At 35.8% G+C, this 20,144-nt stretch overlaps 2 protein-coding genes across 4 annotated transcripts in view; one reads left to right on the top strand and one right to left on the bottom strand.

Moving 5' to 3' along the window:
* LOC128991529 (uncharacterized) overlaps nucleotides 1–8,044 on the top strand; it is a 58,100-nt gene extending 50,056 nt beyond the window's left edge. For all 3 annotated transcript variants that reach the window (XM_054414491.1, XM_054414493.1, XM_054414492.1), the window contains 3 exons: nucleotides 4,514–4,657; nucleotides 5,468–5,668; nucleotides 7,831–8,044. In XM_054414491.1, coding sequence (XP_054270466.1) covers nucleotides 4,514–4,657; nucleotides 5,468–5,668; nucleotides 7,831–7,950 — 465 coding nt within the window. In that variant the 3' untranslated portion in view covers nucleotides 7,951–8,044. The remainder of the gene's footprint in view (nucleotides 1–4,513; nucleotides 4,658–5,467; nucleotides 5,669–7,830) is intronic.
* The window catches only part of LOC128991528 (gustatory receptor for sugar taste 64f-like), a 106,468-nt gene that overhangs the window by 76,833 nt on the left and 9,491 nt on the right, over nucleotides 1–20,144 (bottom strand). The window contains exons 3-5 of the mRNA XM_054414490.1: nucleotides 18,851–18,915; nucleotides 9,734–9,955; nucleotides 8,978–9,132 (exon numbers count right to left, since the gene is read on the bottom strand). Of these exons, the coding sequence (XP_054270465.1) occupies nucleotides 8,978–9,132; nucleotides 9,734–9,955; nucleotides 18,851–18,915 (442 nt within the window). The remainder of the gene's footprint in view (nucleotides 1–8,977; nucleotides 9,133–9,733; nucleotides 9,956–18,850; nucleotides 18,916–20,144) is intronic.

Below are 20,144 nucleotides of genomic sequence, written 5' to 3'. Positions count from 1 at the left end.
CGATTTAGGGTCTTCCACACCGTGTAATGAAGGCCAGTTCACCAGGAGCCAGTTCCTCCCTGGCTGGTATGGAAAGGTTAGTCAACGTGGCCTCCCACCTTGCCACCTGATTGCTTGAGAGTGATCCATCCAGGACTCGTGTCCGTGATAAAAAGCTCTTTCTGGACCGAAGCCGTGGCTCTGCAGGTTGGTGGCCGTTTATTGGGTGACGAGGGTCTGTCTCTTGCTTAGTCCTTTCTGCTTCGGCAGCGACATCATGTCGGATTGATGGAGGGGCGATCCCTATGATAGGATAGAGTTTGTGTACTGGGGTTGGTTTCAAACACCCAGTTACAATCCGAGCCATGTCATTGACTGCTATGTCAACCTTTTTTGCATGTGACTATGCATTCCATACTGTTGCAGCGTACTCCGCAGCCGACACACTGAGCGCTAAAGCTGAGGTTCTGAGGTCATAAGGGTTAGCACCCTAGCATCTGCTGGTGAGCTTCCTGATGATATTATTCCTCGCTGAGACTTTACCTCTTGTCGCAATACAATGCGCCATAAATTTCAGTGTGCGGTCCAGTATGACACCAAGATATTTAGGTGTAGGACAATGCTGAAGACAGTCTCCCCGCCACCTCACATTCAACTCACGGCCTGCTTCTCTATTGTTTAGGTGAAAGGCATAAACTTCCGGGTCTTAGCAGGGTTCGGCTTGAGGTGATTTGCGTCATAGTACTGGGAAAGTTCATTTAGAGTCATAGTCAGCTTCTGTTCCACCTCTTCAAAACTCCTACCTTGTGCCGCCACCGCCGTATCATCGGCATATATATATACTGACGTGTAGCGTTTGGCAACGGTTGGTCGTTAGTGTAAATGTTATAAAGAGCTGGGGCTAAGACGCTACCCTGAGGCAATCCATTTCTTTGATTCCTCCATCTACTTTTCTTGCCTTGAAGGGACACGAAAAACCGCCTGTTATGAAGAAAAGTGCCTATCATTGAAGTCAGCTGACAGTCTTTGGTAATACTATACACTTTTCCCAAGAGTCTTCGATGGTTTACGGTATCGTAGGCAGCTGTTATATCTACAAAAGCGACACCCGTGATCTGTTTTCTCTCAAACCCATCCTCAATGTGCTGGGTCAGGTTCAAAACTTGGCCACAACAAGACTTGCCTGATCGAAAGCTTGCCTGTTGTGGAATGATCTTTTGTTCCAGAAAATCACCGATTCGATTGAGTATCAGACGTTCTAATATTTTATATGTGTGGCATAAGAGAGAAACGGGTCAAAAGTTCTTAGGATCGTTTGGATCTTTCCCAGATTTGAGCAGTGCAGCCACACGAGCTTTCCTCCATGCCTTTGGTATATGCATTTGGCTTACGCACATGTTCATGAGGCTCAACAACCATTACTTAGGTTCTTTAGTTGTTCGACTCTGATCTCATCAATACCTGGAGCTCTATTAGTCTTTAAGCTGGTAATGACTGCAGTTAGCTCGGACATGGTGAATGGTTCTTCCAGGAAGTGATTCTCACTTGCCACATCACGCACAACAGGCTCCCGGTATTTCCTTCCATAGGTTTTGCCATTTAAAAGAAGGTTGGTAGCGACTTGATCGACAGTAACTGTTGTAAAGTTGTCTTTTGGTTTTGTCGCATCTCCATTTATGTTCTTGAGGAACTTCCAGGCCCGTCTGCTGTTCACCTGCATATCTAAACTCTCCACAAGATCACACCACTTAGTTTTGCGATTTTCGGCAATGACTGACATAAGCTCTTCACCTGCTAGAAGTGTGTCCTCAGCAAAGGGATCATTGTCAAAGAGACCTTGGTATCGTTCTAGCAGTGGCTTTGCCTCTTCAGAGAGTCCTGCGATGTAATGGGTTTGACAGCCTCTAGGTATCATTTTTCTCGAGACCTGCTGGACAAGCTTTAACAAAGGAGTCATACATATCAGGTTGTGGAGGGATATTGGCGATTTCTCTGTCAATGATCTCCCTAAAACCCGTCCAGTTGGCCTTTTTGAAATTAAACCTGCTCCTTAGAGGAACAACTTCAGGTTTAACAACAGCACTAACGGTGCATACTATAGGTCTGTGTTGAGTTTGGGAAATCGGATCACCTACAGACTTTTCATACTGGGAAGCAATCCTGCTGCTCACAAAGATGTTGTAAGGGTTATAACTACTCTTCCATCTACCGCTGTTTAATGCGCAAGGGAGCTTAGGATTGTGTATGAGCTGCAGGTCATTTGCCTCAGCCCAGGTTTCAAGTTTTGTCCCATTTTTACTTGTCTCTTTGTATCCCCAAGCAATGCTCTGACAATTAAAATCCCCCAAGACAAAATTAATGTCATCATAGCATAGATTATCAGGCTCTGTAAATACATACTGACATTCGGGAGGCTTATACAAAGAGGTGACACTGTACTGTGGTGTCCTGACCGTTAGTATCTCAGTATTGTTCCTCTCAGTAAGCGAAGCTGAGGTGATGTCAATGTATGGCCTGGCAAAAACAGCACTACCATATTGATCATGAGGTCTCTCTAGAATCAGTCTCATTCCCTCTATGTTGGGTATAGGTTTTAAAATGCCCCGGTGTGTTTCTTGCACAAGGAGGAAGTCGCATTCGTACGTCTTGCACATATCAGACAGTAATACTTCTTTGTCTCTCGATATTCCCTTGATATTAATCGAGATCGTTACTAGTGGCCTTGAAAAAGACAGTTTAAGCAGATTCATTTTTCGAAGTCGTCCGGTTGTAGATGGATTTGCCGCTGACATGTCAGCGTTGCCCGGGGTGCGCCCGATTGTGATGTCGTTCATAGCGTGTAATGGTCACAATCTTCGGGGAGGCTCCTTCTGTGCACCCCAAGGTAAGACTGAGAGCTCGCTCTGAGATGCGATCCCAATGCACACGGCAGGATGACATGCTGGAGATGCCCCGTGTGCGCTGTGAGTTCGACCGTTGTGGGTTTTCTTATTTTGCCCCTAAAATCTGGAATATATTGACATCCAGAACTGAGCCAGGGGTGTTGGACAGTGAAAAGTCGTTTAAAAAATATATGACAAATGGCTTGAAGAATGGTAAAATAAAAAGGAATAGAGAAAATATTTTAATTTTTAATTAGCCTAACTTAAGATTTGAAAGTTGCCATTGTTTTATGTTATTTATGTTGAAGTGAGTTGTTTTGAAAAACATTATGTTTTAATATGAAAAACGCTCAAGAATAAAAACAATTTTCATTTCATTTCATGTCATAAAGTAAAAAGGACAAGCAGTTACCTACTCTAAGCAAAGCACTGAAATATATAAACATTTTTTGTTCTTTAACTGATCATATGCTCTACAGCAATACTAACTCTCCTTTGGCAGGCATAAAGATTGTATTTCCAAATTCTTGAAATTCAATGAAAACTTCACTTTAGATTTCTTATTAACCTGTGATATGGCGATCAAGTTTGAATGAAGAAAGAATTTGGATTTCTGATTATAAATAATAGGTACATACTAGTGTACATGTTGCTCGAACTCAAGCAATTGCAAAGTATCACAGGAGTTATTTCAAAACGAATAACAGTCATATTTACAATGAGTTTAAAAGAGTCAACTCAAAGATTACCGGTGTGTAACTCAGACCATGTTTATCTTCGTTATTGATAAACCTAAAGCATTCCGGCCGGTTTTCTCCTTCTCAAAATGCCTCGCTGTTACATTGATAGAGGGCCAATTGAGAACGAAAGTCGTTTTGAGGTAGTGTTAGGGCGCATTTGTAACCTAATAGTTGAGATTGTCCAGGGTCAAGTGCTGACTGTTATGAATTAAGCCTATTACGCGCCACTGTTCTGTAGCTGCGTTATCACGATTACGCCTCCTGTCTATGTTTCGTTTTCATCGCGTCGGAGGCATTTAAAAGAAAAAAAACAACAAATAAACTAATTATAGCAACACAAAACAACGATAAATGCACAAATTTAAGAAACAACCATACTAACACGATCCGTCTTGGATGTTATGTTTACACAAACTCAAATAGTAAATAATGTACTCAATGCGTTTCATTAAATTGAAAAATAAATAACAGCAATTAAATCATACAGCTGATCAATATGTAAACAATTATACTCTTCATAAGGATAACATGGGAACTTTCAAAGCCATTGGGGCAGAGCCCAAGGGGCTTTTTCAAAAATGCAAGGCCAGTTTGCAAATCTACGCGACACGCTCTGCCCAATGAGACGTCAATGGATAAAATCAGTTAAGAAATGGCGGAGGAGTTCAACCGACAAAGTTTGATGTACCGTATTAATTATATAGATTACATCAAGCACTTTTACTGCATAAAGCATGGATTCTTCCAAGACAGTGTTGGTCAAACATGTAGCTGTAGCAAAACACTTATTTTTTAAACTACTTCCCCAGTACTTTTTTGTCAAAAAATTATGTTATTTTTCATAGCTTTAGCTTTTGTAATCTTTTAAGTGATCACCGTCCTCCATTATTTAATTTTGTGTGTGTTTTTCAGGGCTCGGAACTACTTTCAAAGACTTTAAAAAAACGTGCTTCTAAAAATGTTGATACCAAAGAACTCAATGAACTGTTGGAGAAGGCAAAAAATACTTTGGAACTCATAAATTTAATGAAACAGAAAAGAACTTCTTTAGTCCAGGTAAATTGCTAATGATTCATACAGTTGAAGATTTGTTTGTTTAATGAGAGATAAGTTCAATTAGTTAACCTTTGCATATGATTTCCGTTGCAACAAATCTTTGCTTTACTTCTTTGTTGAGATATTAAGCATGAATCTACAGTCACATCCTCACTTTGCCAATGGTGGCCGTACAGCAAAGCGATCGAACGTCTTGGCCGCTCAGTTTCCTTTGATCTGGACCGACAACCTGATGGTTTGGAATCGGCATGCAGCATTGCCGATCGGCAAAAGCTGGCATTCGGCATAACGTGGATGGGGCATAAAAACAACTATACAATTGGATAGCACAATGACTTTTACCGAATTTTGCAGACAAAAAAATTGTAGGCTTAATGTAAATAATTTAGTGGAATGAAGCACTATTAGAAAGTTTTAATTTCTTGTTATCTTTGTTAGTTTTGGCAATTTACTATCAATAATTCAGACAAAAACTTTTTTAGTGTAAATAATTTGGTGAACAAAGCAAAATTAGAAAATGTTAATTTCTTGTTATTTTTGTCAGTTTTGGCAATTGACTATTAAGAATTTGAGGAGCATAAACCAACCGGAAAGTTAGGGTTATGTTATTTAAGTAATAAATAATTGTCGTTAGTGTTAATTGATCTTTTAATAAATTAGCCTGGTTAAAGAAAAGGCTGGTCTCAGTGAGTAACAGTTCCAAACCTACGCAAATATCTCACTCTATTCTACACTCATTCTCTATTCTTATACAGGCTGAAATGTGTAATCATGAGAAGTTTTTATCACTAACTGTAATCTTATGAACAGATTCAATCAAAGAAGTTAGAAGATGACCAAGATGAAGAATCAAAGTTATCAAAACTGTTAAGTACTTTACAATCTCTACTACAAGATATGAAAGAAAGAATTATTGTTTCTCCTTTGAGTTGTGCAGAGAAGATTCCAGTTCCAGTGGGATGTGGTTCAACAATTACAGAACTGCATCCAACCCTTCAGTTTGTGGCCAACGTGAGTGAATCAATGATTTTTTATCCTTTTCCTATATTTTTTCTCGCTCTTGGGAACAGAAGAAAATGCTAGGCAGTGACCGTGGTAAATGGTGCTCTTTGGGTTGGCCAGAAATAAAAATTATTTGTCGATTTATAGGTAACAGACTGGTGTGTGAGACATAGCCCTATGTCACCTACGTAAGTCAAACTGATAGTTTTGTTGTACATTAGAGATTGGGGCAAGGGTAGCAAACAGCATGAGTTTGGTTGCATTTTCTTCTATTTTCATATTCTATTTTAATCTCAAGTTTATACACAATTTTAAAATACTTTCTTTCAATAAAAACATATTGAAACAGGAACTGAAATTTTGGAGCACTTTCCCAAAAAAGCATTAGTAAGTTATTACTTTCGTTCAAAATGCCACTGGCGTGACAGATTGTTTGATATTGAAATCGTGCAAGGTTGTAATAAATGGGTGCGTTAGATGAGCAACAATGCGGCAACCTTACTGAGACAGACTAATGTCTGCCACCAAAAACAGAATACAATGAGAATAGTTTAGTTGACTTTGAAAATATATGCATGCAATAATAATGACACGTTAGAAAGGGTTAGGTTCAACACTATAATGTAAATTTGACTCATCTGTTATTTTGTGGTAATTGTTTTGAAGCTACTATACATCCGATGACCATGTTTAAGGTGTCATTGGATAGGTCGTGGCATGTAGATGTGCCATCAAAAAAAAATATGTTTGAAATTCCATCAGGGCTCTGCCCAAGTGGCCTTCAAATTTCCCATGTTATTCTCAGGGAAAAAATTATTGTTTACATTTGAACAGATGAATACTTTTTAAATTTACACTAATATTTGAAACTATACTAATATTTTAATTAAATGAAACATGAGCTATAAGGATTTATTAGATTTGTTTGTTGGGACGGGTCCCAAAAATTCTGGAAAAAGCCATTGTTGTGTTAAACAGGAATCTTGATATATAGTCATGCTTGATTGAGTGACTGTAGGTAAATGAATGACTTTTGAAAAACATGTGGAGGAAATGTGCAAAAAAAGAGTCTTGGAAATAAAAAATTAGCAGGACAGGCCAAAGCCAATAAACGCATGACTGGGAAGTATTTGATGACGCTATACATTCGGGGTTGAGCCAGAAATACTTTACAGATGCGAGTTCTAGGGTAAGGGTGGTAAGGAGATAAGATTGAAAAGTAAATGTTTAGGATGCTAAGAATAGTTTTGTTGAAAGTAGGGAAATCATACAACATAATATCGCATACGATTAAGGTTTTTACTAGAGCCATACCACTCAACCTGCTCATTAAAGAAAGGATTTTGGAGACAAGGCCGCGGGTAGGACTAGGTTGGAAAGCAAGATTGCCAGAAGAGAGGACACATTAGATGAGTGGCAAATGCACTGGGAGCAGATGAGAAAGAAAGGGGAAAGTTTGTATGTATGCCAAACAAAAAAAAGAGACTAGAACAAGATTGGGAGATGGTGTGTTAGGGGAAGACCACGACTACAAAGGAGAGTTTATAGGAATGGTGCACAACATAAGGAATGGTTAAGGCCAAATTACAACGTGTTGAAGGCCAGCAATTGCTACTATGGGCCCCTAGTATTATTTACTTGTTTGAATGGAGTTAGTGGTGGTGGTTTATTTAGTTGCTGGCAAAGCTAACAGTCTACCCTCTTAATCGAAACCTTACAAAAATTGCTTGAAAATTGTACTAAGAATCCAAAAATGCTACTGACTGTAATACGTGACTGATCGAACCTCGGAACCGAAACTTCACAAAACTCGCCGATCGACTCTCTAAAACGATATTTTTCCAAAGCTTTTGTGGTTTTGAGATTTGGTCTTGATACATGACTAAGACTAAAGTCTCTAATATCAACCTAGTGCTGGTTACATGAGAATAATACAATTTGATTTGCTTCCTTAAGATCCTACTAAATGCTACATTTTCATAATATGTAGTCATTAATCGTTTTGTTTTGATATTTATAACAAGAATATCAGATTTGTATTATAGCATCAGTCAACTGACATGCTAAAATAGATCACACTCTGAAATAAACTACATAATTTTGCGCTGATTAAAAACAAATTTTTTCCTCAAATGCTGTTATTAATTTATTTTATTTTATTTGTGTTACAGTGTTTAGAAGCGCCATCAGTAAAATTAGTCATAAGAGAAACCATCGACATGGAGGAAATAAGTGCAGAAGCTAGAAAATTAGAGTTGAATTCTATTGTGAAAAAGCTTGAGACTGAATGATAGAGGTGTTCAACAAAACGGCATAAACAGGTTTACTATGCCTTAATAAAAGTTTTATACTTTTGTAAATTATCAAATATATCTATTTTATTTATTTCTTTGTTTTTACAATTTTACCTCATCCGTAGCCTACATGTTTAGTATAGAGAAGTATCTTTTTGTTTTGAGATGTAGGGTATGCAATGCGTTTTCAGATCTGTTTTTGTGAAAATATTCCTGACCTAATTGAAATCAGAGTTGAATGTCCTACTGCTGATATTGATGAATAACCAATAAAAATCAAGAAAAACATAAATAATAGCAGTGAGCAGCTTGATTATAAAGTATATTAAAGTAATTTGTTAGTTGGTATAAATCATATTACTCGAGCTAAACTTATCACAGCAAGTTAGGGTGAGTAAAAAATTATGAAAACATTATAAGTTAAGGGTAAAATTCAAGATACTTGTTAATAATTACATAATCAGCACATTCAGCTCATTTTTTTAAGTTATCAATACAGTTTTAAATTACACAAGTAAGAATATTGCTGAAACTGTAGCTTTCTTGAAGTATAACATTATACTTCACTTCTGCTAAGCCGCAGGTTGTCCGCACTAAGACCTGACGTGTAGCAGGGAATTACGCAGTTATAAGTAGTTAATGAACAGTGTGGTGCCTTTATCTATTGTGTTTATCTAAACAAAAACAAGGGGAAAGTTTAGTCTAGTGCAGGTGCCCAAAGCTTGGCGTGCATCATACGAGAACAATCAAAATGGTGTCGAGGCTGTGTCTCAATGCATCCAGTGTTTAATCAGTGTTTATAAAAATAAAATAGCTTGCAATATGACAGTAGTCGTTCAGTAGGGAATGTAAAACAACCAAAGATAAGATAATCAAAACTCCTTAGCTACACATTTTCATATTTAACTAGAACAAATTTAATGGAATCAGCTAAGCAACCGATTGAACATGGCAAGCAAGCGTGTAAATAAACAAAATACAGTAGGTATTCGCAAAGAGTGCAGAAAAGGTTATTAGTCGTTACTCTATCTCAGTTATGAGCTGAGCGCAGATGAAGTAGACGTTGTTGGTGACAGACAGAACGATGATACGGTTGATGTGGTGATCCACGAGCTTCACCAGATGAGTGAGAGAAGCGTACATTTCACGGTACTCTCTCCACTCCAGCTGAGTAAGTATCTGCGTGAATACATAATAAATTGAGGAAAACAATATTAAAGGAATATATAAGCTGATTCACAGAATGCTGTGAGAGGGTACTTTAAAATGTTGTACTTTAGTAATTTAATTTAGTACTTTTAAATGTGATGGGTAATTTTTATATTGCTGATTTATGGAAATCTTCATAATTTTGAGTGGTACTTTTTTATTCACTTGAACTAAAGAAAAATTATAATGAAGTTTTAAACTCTAATTAAAGTTTGGCAATTGAACATCTATTTATTTTAGAGCATAGCATTAAGCATGAATGATAAACTTAGAGAATACTGCAAGTTGTCTGTTCATAATGTTCTAATGTAGTGAGTTTTGTTTTTAACAAGCATATTACCTTGTTTGTTGTTTCCGATGAGTGTGTATATTAAACTAAATATTAAATTATTGTTTATCTCTTACCTAAGTTTTACTTAATAAATACTTGATGATAAGGGCAAGTTACTCATGCCTCACTGGGTATTTTATTTAAAAATTGCTTAAATCTTCAATTGATCAATAAGGATGATAAACCCATAGAGGAATAAGTTTGATCTATGCCTAAAGAAAGCACATCCACAAGTCTAACCTTTCCTCGTATTGCTCTGAGCGCTCTATTGAGCACATTGAACTGAGCTGCAAGTGCAGAACTGACAAGCATGATAAATAAGTCAATAAAGTTCCAGATGAATGTTCCTGAAAGACTGATCCATACTGTAGCTAGGCCCCGCCAAGTCGTATAACTGTGGTCCTCGAACAGATACCAGTGCGAGTTGAGGGCAAATATACGCAAGTAGTCCACAAAATATATCTGCAACACAATTAATTAGTGTTGAAAGCCTGATCAAAGGGATCAAATGGCAAGTTTGATTGGAATCTTAGTGTTACTTAAACTAATTTAATTTCATCTAAGGTAAGCGAGAATGGAATAAAGCGGAAATTAGCTATTTTGCTTACTGTTTACATGTGTGGCGATATGTGACCATGTCACGATTTCCATGTTGTGGAAAGATTACTTTTTGGTCGGTATATTACACTTTTGCTCTGGACTCTATTTTGGGAGTAGCTCAAAGTTTTAGACCTATATGGGAAATTTGCTGAAGTGACTAAGTCCATTGAATCTGTGCTGGTATATTAGCTCTATTCAAGGAAAAAATGAGCTCAATTGGTCAAGTTTTCAAGTTATTGGCATACTCCAAACTTCCACATCTATTAATATTAGTTCTTTCTAGCCAAGTCAATGACTTGATCAGTAATGTACTAAAAGTATTAACAACTCAGATAATATTTTTAGGCAAAACAAACATTTAAAAAATACACTTTATAAACACTAGCAGCTAGTGTCACTTTGTGACTTAAATTTGTGACATTTTAATTATTTACCATTTCCTAATGATCTTAGTTGAGTTTAAAATAATATATTTTTTGCGTGATAATCATTAACTCATCCCTTAGCTATTTATACTTGTCCTTCTAACTTTTAAAGCAAACCCTGAACTTTGCTTTGTAATAAGATTTTCCAATAAAATACAAAATCAAGCATATAAAAGTGAACACAACTTGGTGGGGGGGGGGGGGGTGTAGGTGCTCTAAATCTGTATATAGTTAATATAGTTTATATAGTTTTAAATACTTTATATAGTAGTTTCCGATGAAGCGGCATGGTGACTCCGCTTCGCGGCAGAAATCTAAGTGTGGTGCAGACTTGTAAAAATTGGGTATACTGAAAGTGTAACTATTTTTGACTTTTGATTGTTGTTGGGGGCATCTTGGAAATGACAAAAACCGATGTTGTCGCCCTCCCAGCAGGTGCACAACTTGTGGGGGAGGGGGGAAGTAGCGCTGAGGCACGTTCTAGAACATCACTCATATCTCGTGAACTAGACACGATAGAAACATGTTTTAAATGACATTGTATTATAAAACTCATTTGCTTTAAAATTTGTACCATGAAAAATCCCATATCATTGTTAATAATCTAGTCATTTAACATTTTATTAGAAATTACTAATTTAAAGTCACCGTTAATCTACCTATATAAAAACAATACACTTAAAACAATGAATAGTACTGTGTTATGTTGTTTATGTTGTAGAGATGGCAGCCAGGCTAGGCTAGCTCTCTATATCCCAAATGCAGGTGGCGTGAATAAAACCTTTAATTTTATACCAAACTTTACCTCTGCTGCTATTAATTGACTGTATGCACTATTAATTAACAGCTGTGTCTAAGGATTATGTCGGCCTTAGTCACAAACAGGACAACAAGATCGCTCCACTCATCCCACATTCATCTCCATTCATACTTGGCTTAAAATGCATACATTTGTATGGTCGCCATTTCAAAGCAACATGGCTACATTATCAATGACAAACGTGGAAAACCTTATACGAGTGTGAGTAAGTCCGAAAACAGAGTAAGTACGAAAACAACTGTAAAAAACAATAAGAAATAAATTGCAAGAACCGTTGCTTATATCATTGGGTATACACGTATGTACTGACGTGTAGTTATTATACATCGATGGTGTATACTCCATCGTCTGGTTGATTCAGAATCGTGAAAAACCCCATTTACGTTTTAATAATATATATGATAGTTTGGACAGGTTTCAACCCTTCCGAGGCGTAATACATTTACACAGTTTATATGTAGACTACATTATAACTCATAAAATAGTTCTACAATTAAATGGATCTCCTTTTACAAACGTATATAATTACCAGAAATTTTCAGATCGTCCTTGCGTGTATTTTATGCCACAAATTTTGACGAAAGGCTTTTCATTACATAAACTATACCTATTTACAGTGTTGACCAAACAGTTGGCAAGAAGCATTAATAGATAAGCTATGTACCAAATATGATAATTTTAGCTCTATTCTAATTATGACAAAACACGAAGTAACTAAAAGCAGGTTTTGTTGGTGTAGTATGCGTTGCAGGAGGTCTACTTTACACTGAATCGACGTTCACTTTTATTGCTTTTGATCTTCCGGCACTGTTGACTCAGCGAAACTGAACTTGCATTTTACCGTATTTCGTTATATTAAAACTGCTGTTGCATTAGGTCAAATTCCCAATAAGTCAATTGCTTTAACATAGACCACGTTTTTAGCTCGGACTGTACTATTTGACTTACTGGGACTTTTGATCTACAGACACTGCAAACATTGTAGTTTTTGACCTAGCGGCACAGGTATAAATTATTTGATCTTCCGGGACTGTTGACTTTCAGCAACATTCCCGGCAGGAGTAAATATCGAGTATTTTTTTCTTCTGCTACTTCACACACAACCAACCAACCCATTGCCGCTAGAGTACTGTCAGATGTTCGACTCTTTAGAGGACGAGGTCCTAAACATCGATGGTTAGGTGACTGTTTGGAGGGAGTTCAATGCTAGCGCGGTAGAATGGGGTTCACCCCAAACAAACACAGGGGGGCATTGTATGTTTAATATAGGTACCCAAATCACTTTATATGGTAATTAAGAAGCGATATTTCATATTTCCCTCCCTGCCCCCCTCCACCAGTACTACACTTATGTAACTATTATAACCAAATGTTTGCTATAAGGAAGGTAATTGAATGAACGAAGTGAATTCTCATACTGGTGTACAATGCACACTCTCGAGGCTGTGGTTTCCTAGACGCGTAATAGATGCGCTGCGTCTTTTATCCAGGTCCCAAAACGCAGCTGCCGTGAGTGGTTTCCTAGACTGCGTACAATACACACGGTTGGTGCGTAACTTAAGTTTCACGGGAGAGGTAAGTAGTGGCTACTATGATGTTATACGATGATTTAGATAATGAAATGGATATTTTGGTATTAAAAGCTTTGAAGAAGCGTAAGCAGTAAAAAGTACATGATTAGGAACTGTGCGTGGCCCTCGTGGATCTTTTAACTGAACTGTTAAAAAGCAAACATGTCAATTTAAAATGTAAACAATAAATCTTAATCTACCCTGTCCAACTTTGCTTTTACTGTTATTATATTTACCTATTCGGGATTTACCGAATCGATGAAAATACCTTTTACAAGTATAACTGCAATAAGCATTTTATACTTATACGCCAACCCCGTAAGAAGTTTGGGTACAATGCTAGTAATTAATACAGTATAGGCGTATTACTAAGATGTTCAGGAGTTCCTAAAATAATTATGGGGGCTCTTATATTTGGGAGTTGGTGTTGTGCTGACTTGAACAGAATATTTGTCAACATTAGGTTTATTTACTAATAACAACAATAAGAAAATACTAGTTGCTCTGCCCGTGCTTCGCTACGAGGTGAGAATGCAGAAAAGAATAATTTGGTTTTACTTTAAGATACTATAATATACTATAAGGAAGTTACAACACACTTACCAGGAAACATATAGGCAAAGGCTCAATCGTACTTATTGATTATTTAAATGAATATCTCTTAATGTATTACAGTACCATCATTTTATATAGTGTATATCATTTAAAATATATGCAAAAGTATAACTTATTGACCACATGGCACTAAAAAACAATTCTCCTTGTAAACAAATTAAATTAACAAAATAGCAGAACAGCATTTCAGACAACAGCTGGAGTTTCATAACAATGTTTGTTTCCCACGTTAATCTTATGGAGAAATACAAAACTTTAAAGGGCCCCAGGGTCTCACTCTCTAATTATTTCCCTATAAAAAAAGTTTCCTGCACAACTTCACGTTACGCTCTTTTCAATGACACCAAAAACATGGCAATCGGTTAAGTAGTTTCGGAGGAGTAATTGTCACAAAAAATCTGCTTGCGTATTAAATAAGTAATAGATGTGAGGATAAACTAATTAATTGTAGGGAACATGTAACAAAGGAATTGAATATTAAAATTACACATAATGGGGAAATTAACACTGCATAACTTATGATATGAAATATCTAATATATAAAATTCTCGTGTCACAGTGTTTGTCTAGGTTCAGTTTCGCTGAGTCAACAGTGCCGGAAGGTCAAAAGTATAATCGGTTAAAAACAACGTTAGTCCTCTCGACGCATGACTTCAATAATTTCCCGTTTTGGTGTACTTAAAGTTGTGCTAAAATTTTGAAAATTGGCACAGAGCATCTTGGTGAGTCCTACTCGATGACTATTTTGTTGGAACTTTTAACTATTTACCGATCTAATTAATAAAAATTGATATGTATGGTGAAATAGTTTTAAATCGTGATTTCTAACATAAAAAAGTTAGCATGCGAGGTTTTTTTTTGTTTTTGGGTTAGAGAGGTTTTGTCTGTGGCAAAGTTGTAGCCAAAAGTGTGATGCGTAAAATATATTTTTTTTGAATTTTTTACAATCAGTGGTTCAATAGATAACTTGGGTTGAAGAGGACGGCAAATTTAGCATTTCGCAACGCATGGAAAGAACTACATCGTACGATGCGACTGCTGAGTGGACTTTTAATTTACAGTCCTAAGAACTAAGAACTCCTTGACATTTTTTCGATAAACCCACTCGTTTAGGAGTACAGCCTATGAAAAAATGACTCCCGGTGTACATTTTACATCATGTAGCTCCTAAACAAGTAAGTTTATAGAAAAAATGCGAAGAGTAAAAAAGTCTTACAACTGCATCCACATTCCAAAAAAGACCATAATATTCATTAAAAATATGAATTATATTATTTAAAAACTGGCGGCAAACTTGAAAAGTGGAAAACTTTTTATTTTATAGTCTTTAAGAAATGTAGATGCAATTCTAAGACTAATTTACTTTTTGCATTTTTTCTATAAACTTACTTGTTTAGGAGCTACATGATGTAAAATGTACACCGGGAGTCATTTTTTCATAGGCTGTACTCCTAAACGAGTGGGTTTATCGAAAAAATGTCAAGGCTAAAAAAGTTTTTAAATTGCCTATTCTATCCGAAAACATGCTAAAATATAGGGTGTTCCATGAGAAATTTTCAATTTGGCCGCCATTTTGGAAAATGGTGGGTGAGTTAAAAAAAAACTAAAATCATATTTTTAACTGTCACAAAAAATAAAGGAATGTCCCCCATTGTGGCCATGGTGGCCTCCTTGAGTTGATCACTCTGTATAGCCTATATTTATTTATTTATATATTTTTCCCGGGGGGAACCCCAGGACCCCCCAGGCCCCCGGTGACCCCCCCCCCCCAAAATATATGTCTAGGACCGCCCTTGTCTTCTTTACCTATAAAACACATGGGATACAGCCTTTCTTCACTGATCACGTAATGCGTGATTTTCTATAAAGTCTTGGAAAAATAAAAGTTAAAATAGATAGAATACAGGTGTACTGTATGTGGTTTACACACAAATATTCATCAAACTGTGTGATATTTTGTTATTGCAATGAACAATTTGAGAGTATCGTATTGTTTAAGTCGATGAAAATCTCTGTTGATCCTGTTTTACAAGCAAACCAAAAAGATACAGTAGTCACCACTCTATGCGACATATTCTAACCAGAAAATTGTAATCGTATGATTCTATAAGCATTGGTAGGATTGCAAAGTACTACACAAACATCATTTCAAGGGTAATAACAGTCACAATTTCCGCTGACTTTAAAAGAGTCAACTAAACTATTATAATAATGGACACACAACTAAATGGAACAACTAATGGAAATTCTCACGATGTACATTCGTTCGATATAAGCATTGAGTATACACGTCAGTACATACGTGTATACCCAATGATATAAGCAACGGTTCTTGCAATTTATTGCTTATTGTTTTTTAGAGTTGTTTTCGGACTGATTCTGTTTTCGGACTTACTCACACTCGTATAAGGTTTTCCACGTTTGTCATTGATAATGTAGCCATGTTGCTTTGAAATGGCGACCATACAAATGTATGCATTTTAAGCCAAGTATGAATGGAGATGAGTGTGGGATGAGTGGAGCGATCTTTTTGTCCTGTTTGTGACTAAGGCCGACATAATCCTTAGACACAGCTGTTAATTAATAGTGCATACAGTCAATTAATAGCAGCAGAGGTCAAGTTTGTTATCAAATTAAAGGTTTTATTCATAAAAATACATTGCCGCAAACCCAAACTCAAACGATGATGATGATAATAACGTTATTGATGTCGCTAAAACGTATCGTTTGAAATTTAGCAGCTGAAAATAAGTGAAATAGAAAAGGTTTTGGTTAAATCCATCAAATTGTAATTGGACACTAGTAAATACTAGTGCACTTGTTGCTACCTCCCCCCTTCGGTTTCATGTATTCCTCTCAATCAGTTCAAACCTAGGAGTATTGAACCAATAAAACGATATAATCATAAACAATAACTGGTCTCCTAGTTATATAACCAAACAGTAAAGCAAAAGTCATGAAAATAACCCTAAAATAATAGAAACAAAATGTTGTCTACACTAGCGATCAGTGTGTGTACATGAACTAGATGCAAAAAACAAGCTTCAAAATTTACAATGGGATGAGGAGTCTATTAAACATTAATGTTACCTAATTAATGTTAAATCCTCCTAGATTCAAACCTGAAACACCCAGATCGAAACCCGCCTGTCGTTATTTTACCATCGCCTTTTTTTATATTTTTCAAAAAAGAAAGATTATATTGATTTACTTTGGATTTTAAAAATGTTAACGTTTTATTTTGGTAAAGATTTATGGTGATACGTAAATATTGTGGTGTAGTAAAGTATATTATATTGTAGTTAAGTGTTAAATTTTGAAATTTTAGGGTGAATCGAGATGAGTCTTTTTTTATAACATGGGTATCTCCTACCTTAACATACATACCAAGTTTCATAAACATCGGTTGGAAAAGTGCAAAGATAAATATTTGTATGTAAAAAATACAAAATGGTGGATATCTGGTTAACGAAACGATTTCGGAATAAATGTTATCCTTGATTTTCTGTTTATTTTGACCCAAGGAATTACTAGGTAAAGTATCTCCCCGCTTATTTTTAACACCCTGTTTATGATGTATTCTTATAAGTGAAAAATGTAAGCTGGTAATACAGAAAGATGTTTTATAAATAATATGAATGTACTGGTGATCTATATATTCATCTTTTTCTTGTTCTTAGGACTGTAAATTAAAAGTCCACTCAGCAGTCGCATCGTACGATGTAGTTCTTTCCATGCGTTGCGAAATGCTAAATTTGCCGTCCTCTTCAACCCAAGTTATCTATTGAACCACTGATTGTAAAAAATTCAAAAAAAATATATTTTACGCATCACACTTTTGGCTACAACTTTGCCACAGACAAAACCTCTCTAACCCAAAAACAAACAAAAATCTCGCATGCTAACTTTTTTATGTTAGAAATCACGATTTAAAACTATTTCACCATACATATCAATTTTTATTAATTAGATCGGTAAATAGTTAAAAGTTCCAACAAAATAGTCATCGAGTAGGACTCACCAAGATGCTCTGTGCCAATTTTCAAAATTTTAGCACAACTTTAAGTACACCAAAACGGGAAATTATTGAAGTCATGCGTCGAGAGGACTAACGTTGTTTTTAACCGATTATACTTTTGACCTTCCGGCACTGTTGACTCAGCGAAACTGAACTTATATTTTATCTTATTTCGTTATATTAAAACTGCTGTTGCATTAGCTCAAATTCCCAATAAGTCAATTGCTTTAACATAAACCACGTTTTTAGCGGGCTCGGACTGTACTATTTGACTTACTGAGATTTTTGATCTACAGACACTGCAAACATTGTAGTTTTTGACCTAGCGGTACAGGTATAAATTATTTGACCTTCCGGGACTGTTGACTTTCTGCAACGCGTCCCTCCTGCCTAGTAATATTACATTTTATCTTATGATTATGTATTAAAATATATGAATCCAAATATATCAAGTTTTAAAAATGTTAAACATTTGTTTGATCACTCATACAACAAAATCAGCAGTCGGCTTTTTCAAAATAGTTCCTCCCCCACCACACCACACAAGGTTTAAATTCTTATTTTGATGATTGTAATAATTCTTATGGGTCATGTAGGAGATGTTCTTACACAACTACTGTTTATTTCTGAATGTTGCACAGCAATGAATCATTACAAATAATAATTTTTGGAGTTTTTATAGATTGACAAACCCATATATTACTCAGCATTTTTGAGCAATATTGCTGTTTTAGCGATATTTTATTAGCGATAATTTCCCATACAGGGAATAAGCTATAACCATAATACTCATGATAAGACCTGGACCCGGGACCGATTTAATTTCTCGTTTTGAGGTCCCTAGATGCCAAAAACGCCATCCGTTCAAATTCATATATATATGTGTGTGTGTCCGTTAGCGTGATAACTCGAGCTAAAATGATCCGATTTTGATGAAATTTGGTACAAACGTGTAAACATACGTTTATTCAAACGAGTTTGCGAACCAGAACAATCGGGCCATGGGAATGTGGTTTTATTGGGTAAAAATGGATTTTTCCCATTTTTGGAAAACAAAACATAAACAAAACATTTTGCAACTTTTTTTAAACCGTTTTGTAGAGCTTAAAAAAAATAAATAATTTAGTACCTATATGGAAGCGCTGTTGTATGACTAATGGTCACTGAAGGATATGTTTAGGTTTTGTAATCGCAATATGAACTCAAGTAATTGATTTTGAAAAATATATAGGTAAAAACATATTGATACATTTGATTTTAAATACATTTTACTATTTTATCCATGCCCCATGCATTCACTGTCCTTACCGTTTCATTATCATAAGCACTGAAAACTGTTTGCACACTAAGCCAGTTATGAAGTCCATTTTCCACTGAAAAATAAAGAAATGTTAGATGCATTCATTCAAAATAAAATAATTTTATTTTGGTACACATAAATAGATAGAGGCATGCATATATCATGGTAATATTTTGTAAAAGCCAAATTTTTATTAAAATTTTACATCCTTATACAGGGTGAGTTTTAATTGCCCCCCCCCCTAACTTTTTTCTACATTTTTTCAAATATCAATCCCAGACCACTTCCAATCATTGTTGGGTAGTAAGTAATTCATTTTTAAAAGGTGTTCATTTCCGGCCTCCATCTTGGATACGCCATATTGGAAGCAAAATATTTGTTTCAAACGTAAAGGTGGGGTTGTGACCCATTATTTCGAACTAGATTTTTACCCTGATTACAATGCCATAAACAGTTTAAAAAAATCTTGATCCATCCCAAAGTTATGAGGGCTTTTTAAAACTTTATTTTTAGCCCATTTTAACATTGTGCATTTACAAACTAAGACCATCATCTCAAAATAGTGCTAGATAAAGATAAGTATACACTACCAGTACCAGTCATTGTCAACCTATTTTCACTTGGTTATGACAAATGTATTTTTTTTGGCCGCCATCTTGGATCCGCCATTTTGGAATGTGATAAATTATTTTTCCTACAGTTACCGAACAATGTACATGTTCTCTCACTGATTTGAGAAAGCAAAGTGGCCAATTCGCTCTTTAGTGAGACAATGTTAACATTGTCTCACTCTAATTACTTTGTCTCACTACAGATTTGCAACGTGAAGGCACGAAATAGTGAGCGCGTAACATGCAGGCAACGTCGTATGCGCGCGAAGTACGTTGGCAGCACTGGCTGTAAATCAGCTGGTCAGCTGTTGTAGACTGTCACTTCACATTAAATGTTATATTAAAAGTTCACTTCTGTGTAAAAATAGGTTATGTTTCTTCACCAATTTATTTGTTTTATGGTAACTGTAGGAAAAGTATAATGTGCAACTCGAGTTCAAAGTACAATTGCCTCACTCGAGAAACCATTTCTCTCGAGTGAGTCAATTGCTCACTTTTCTCACTAGTTGCACAAATAACTATTTAATATGAAGGGGGTGTTGTGACCCGTCATTTCGAATCACTTTTTTAAGCTGAACTCAATTCCATGATCCGTTTTTCATTTTCATATTTTGATTTTGAAATATTGACATTTTTTAACTAAAGAATTGCAATATTTCATAAATAAAACTTGATAACAAAAAATGGATTG

This window comes from Macrosteles quadrilineatus, unplaced genomic scaffold (genome assembly GCF_028750875.1).
Source record: "Macrosteles quadrilineatus isolate MER2022 unplaced genomic scaffold, UCM_ALF_1.0 Scaffold_4__1_contigs__length_99947679, whole genome shotgun sequence".
Classification (NCBI taxonomy): domain Eukaryota; kingdom Metazoa; phylum Arthropoda; class Insecta; order Hemiptera; family Cicadellidae; genus Macrosteles; species Macrosteles quadrilineatus.
Note: the sequence above shows the minus strand (reverse complement) of the source record. Positions and strands in the feature narration are given on the sequence as shown.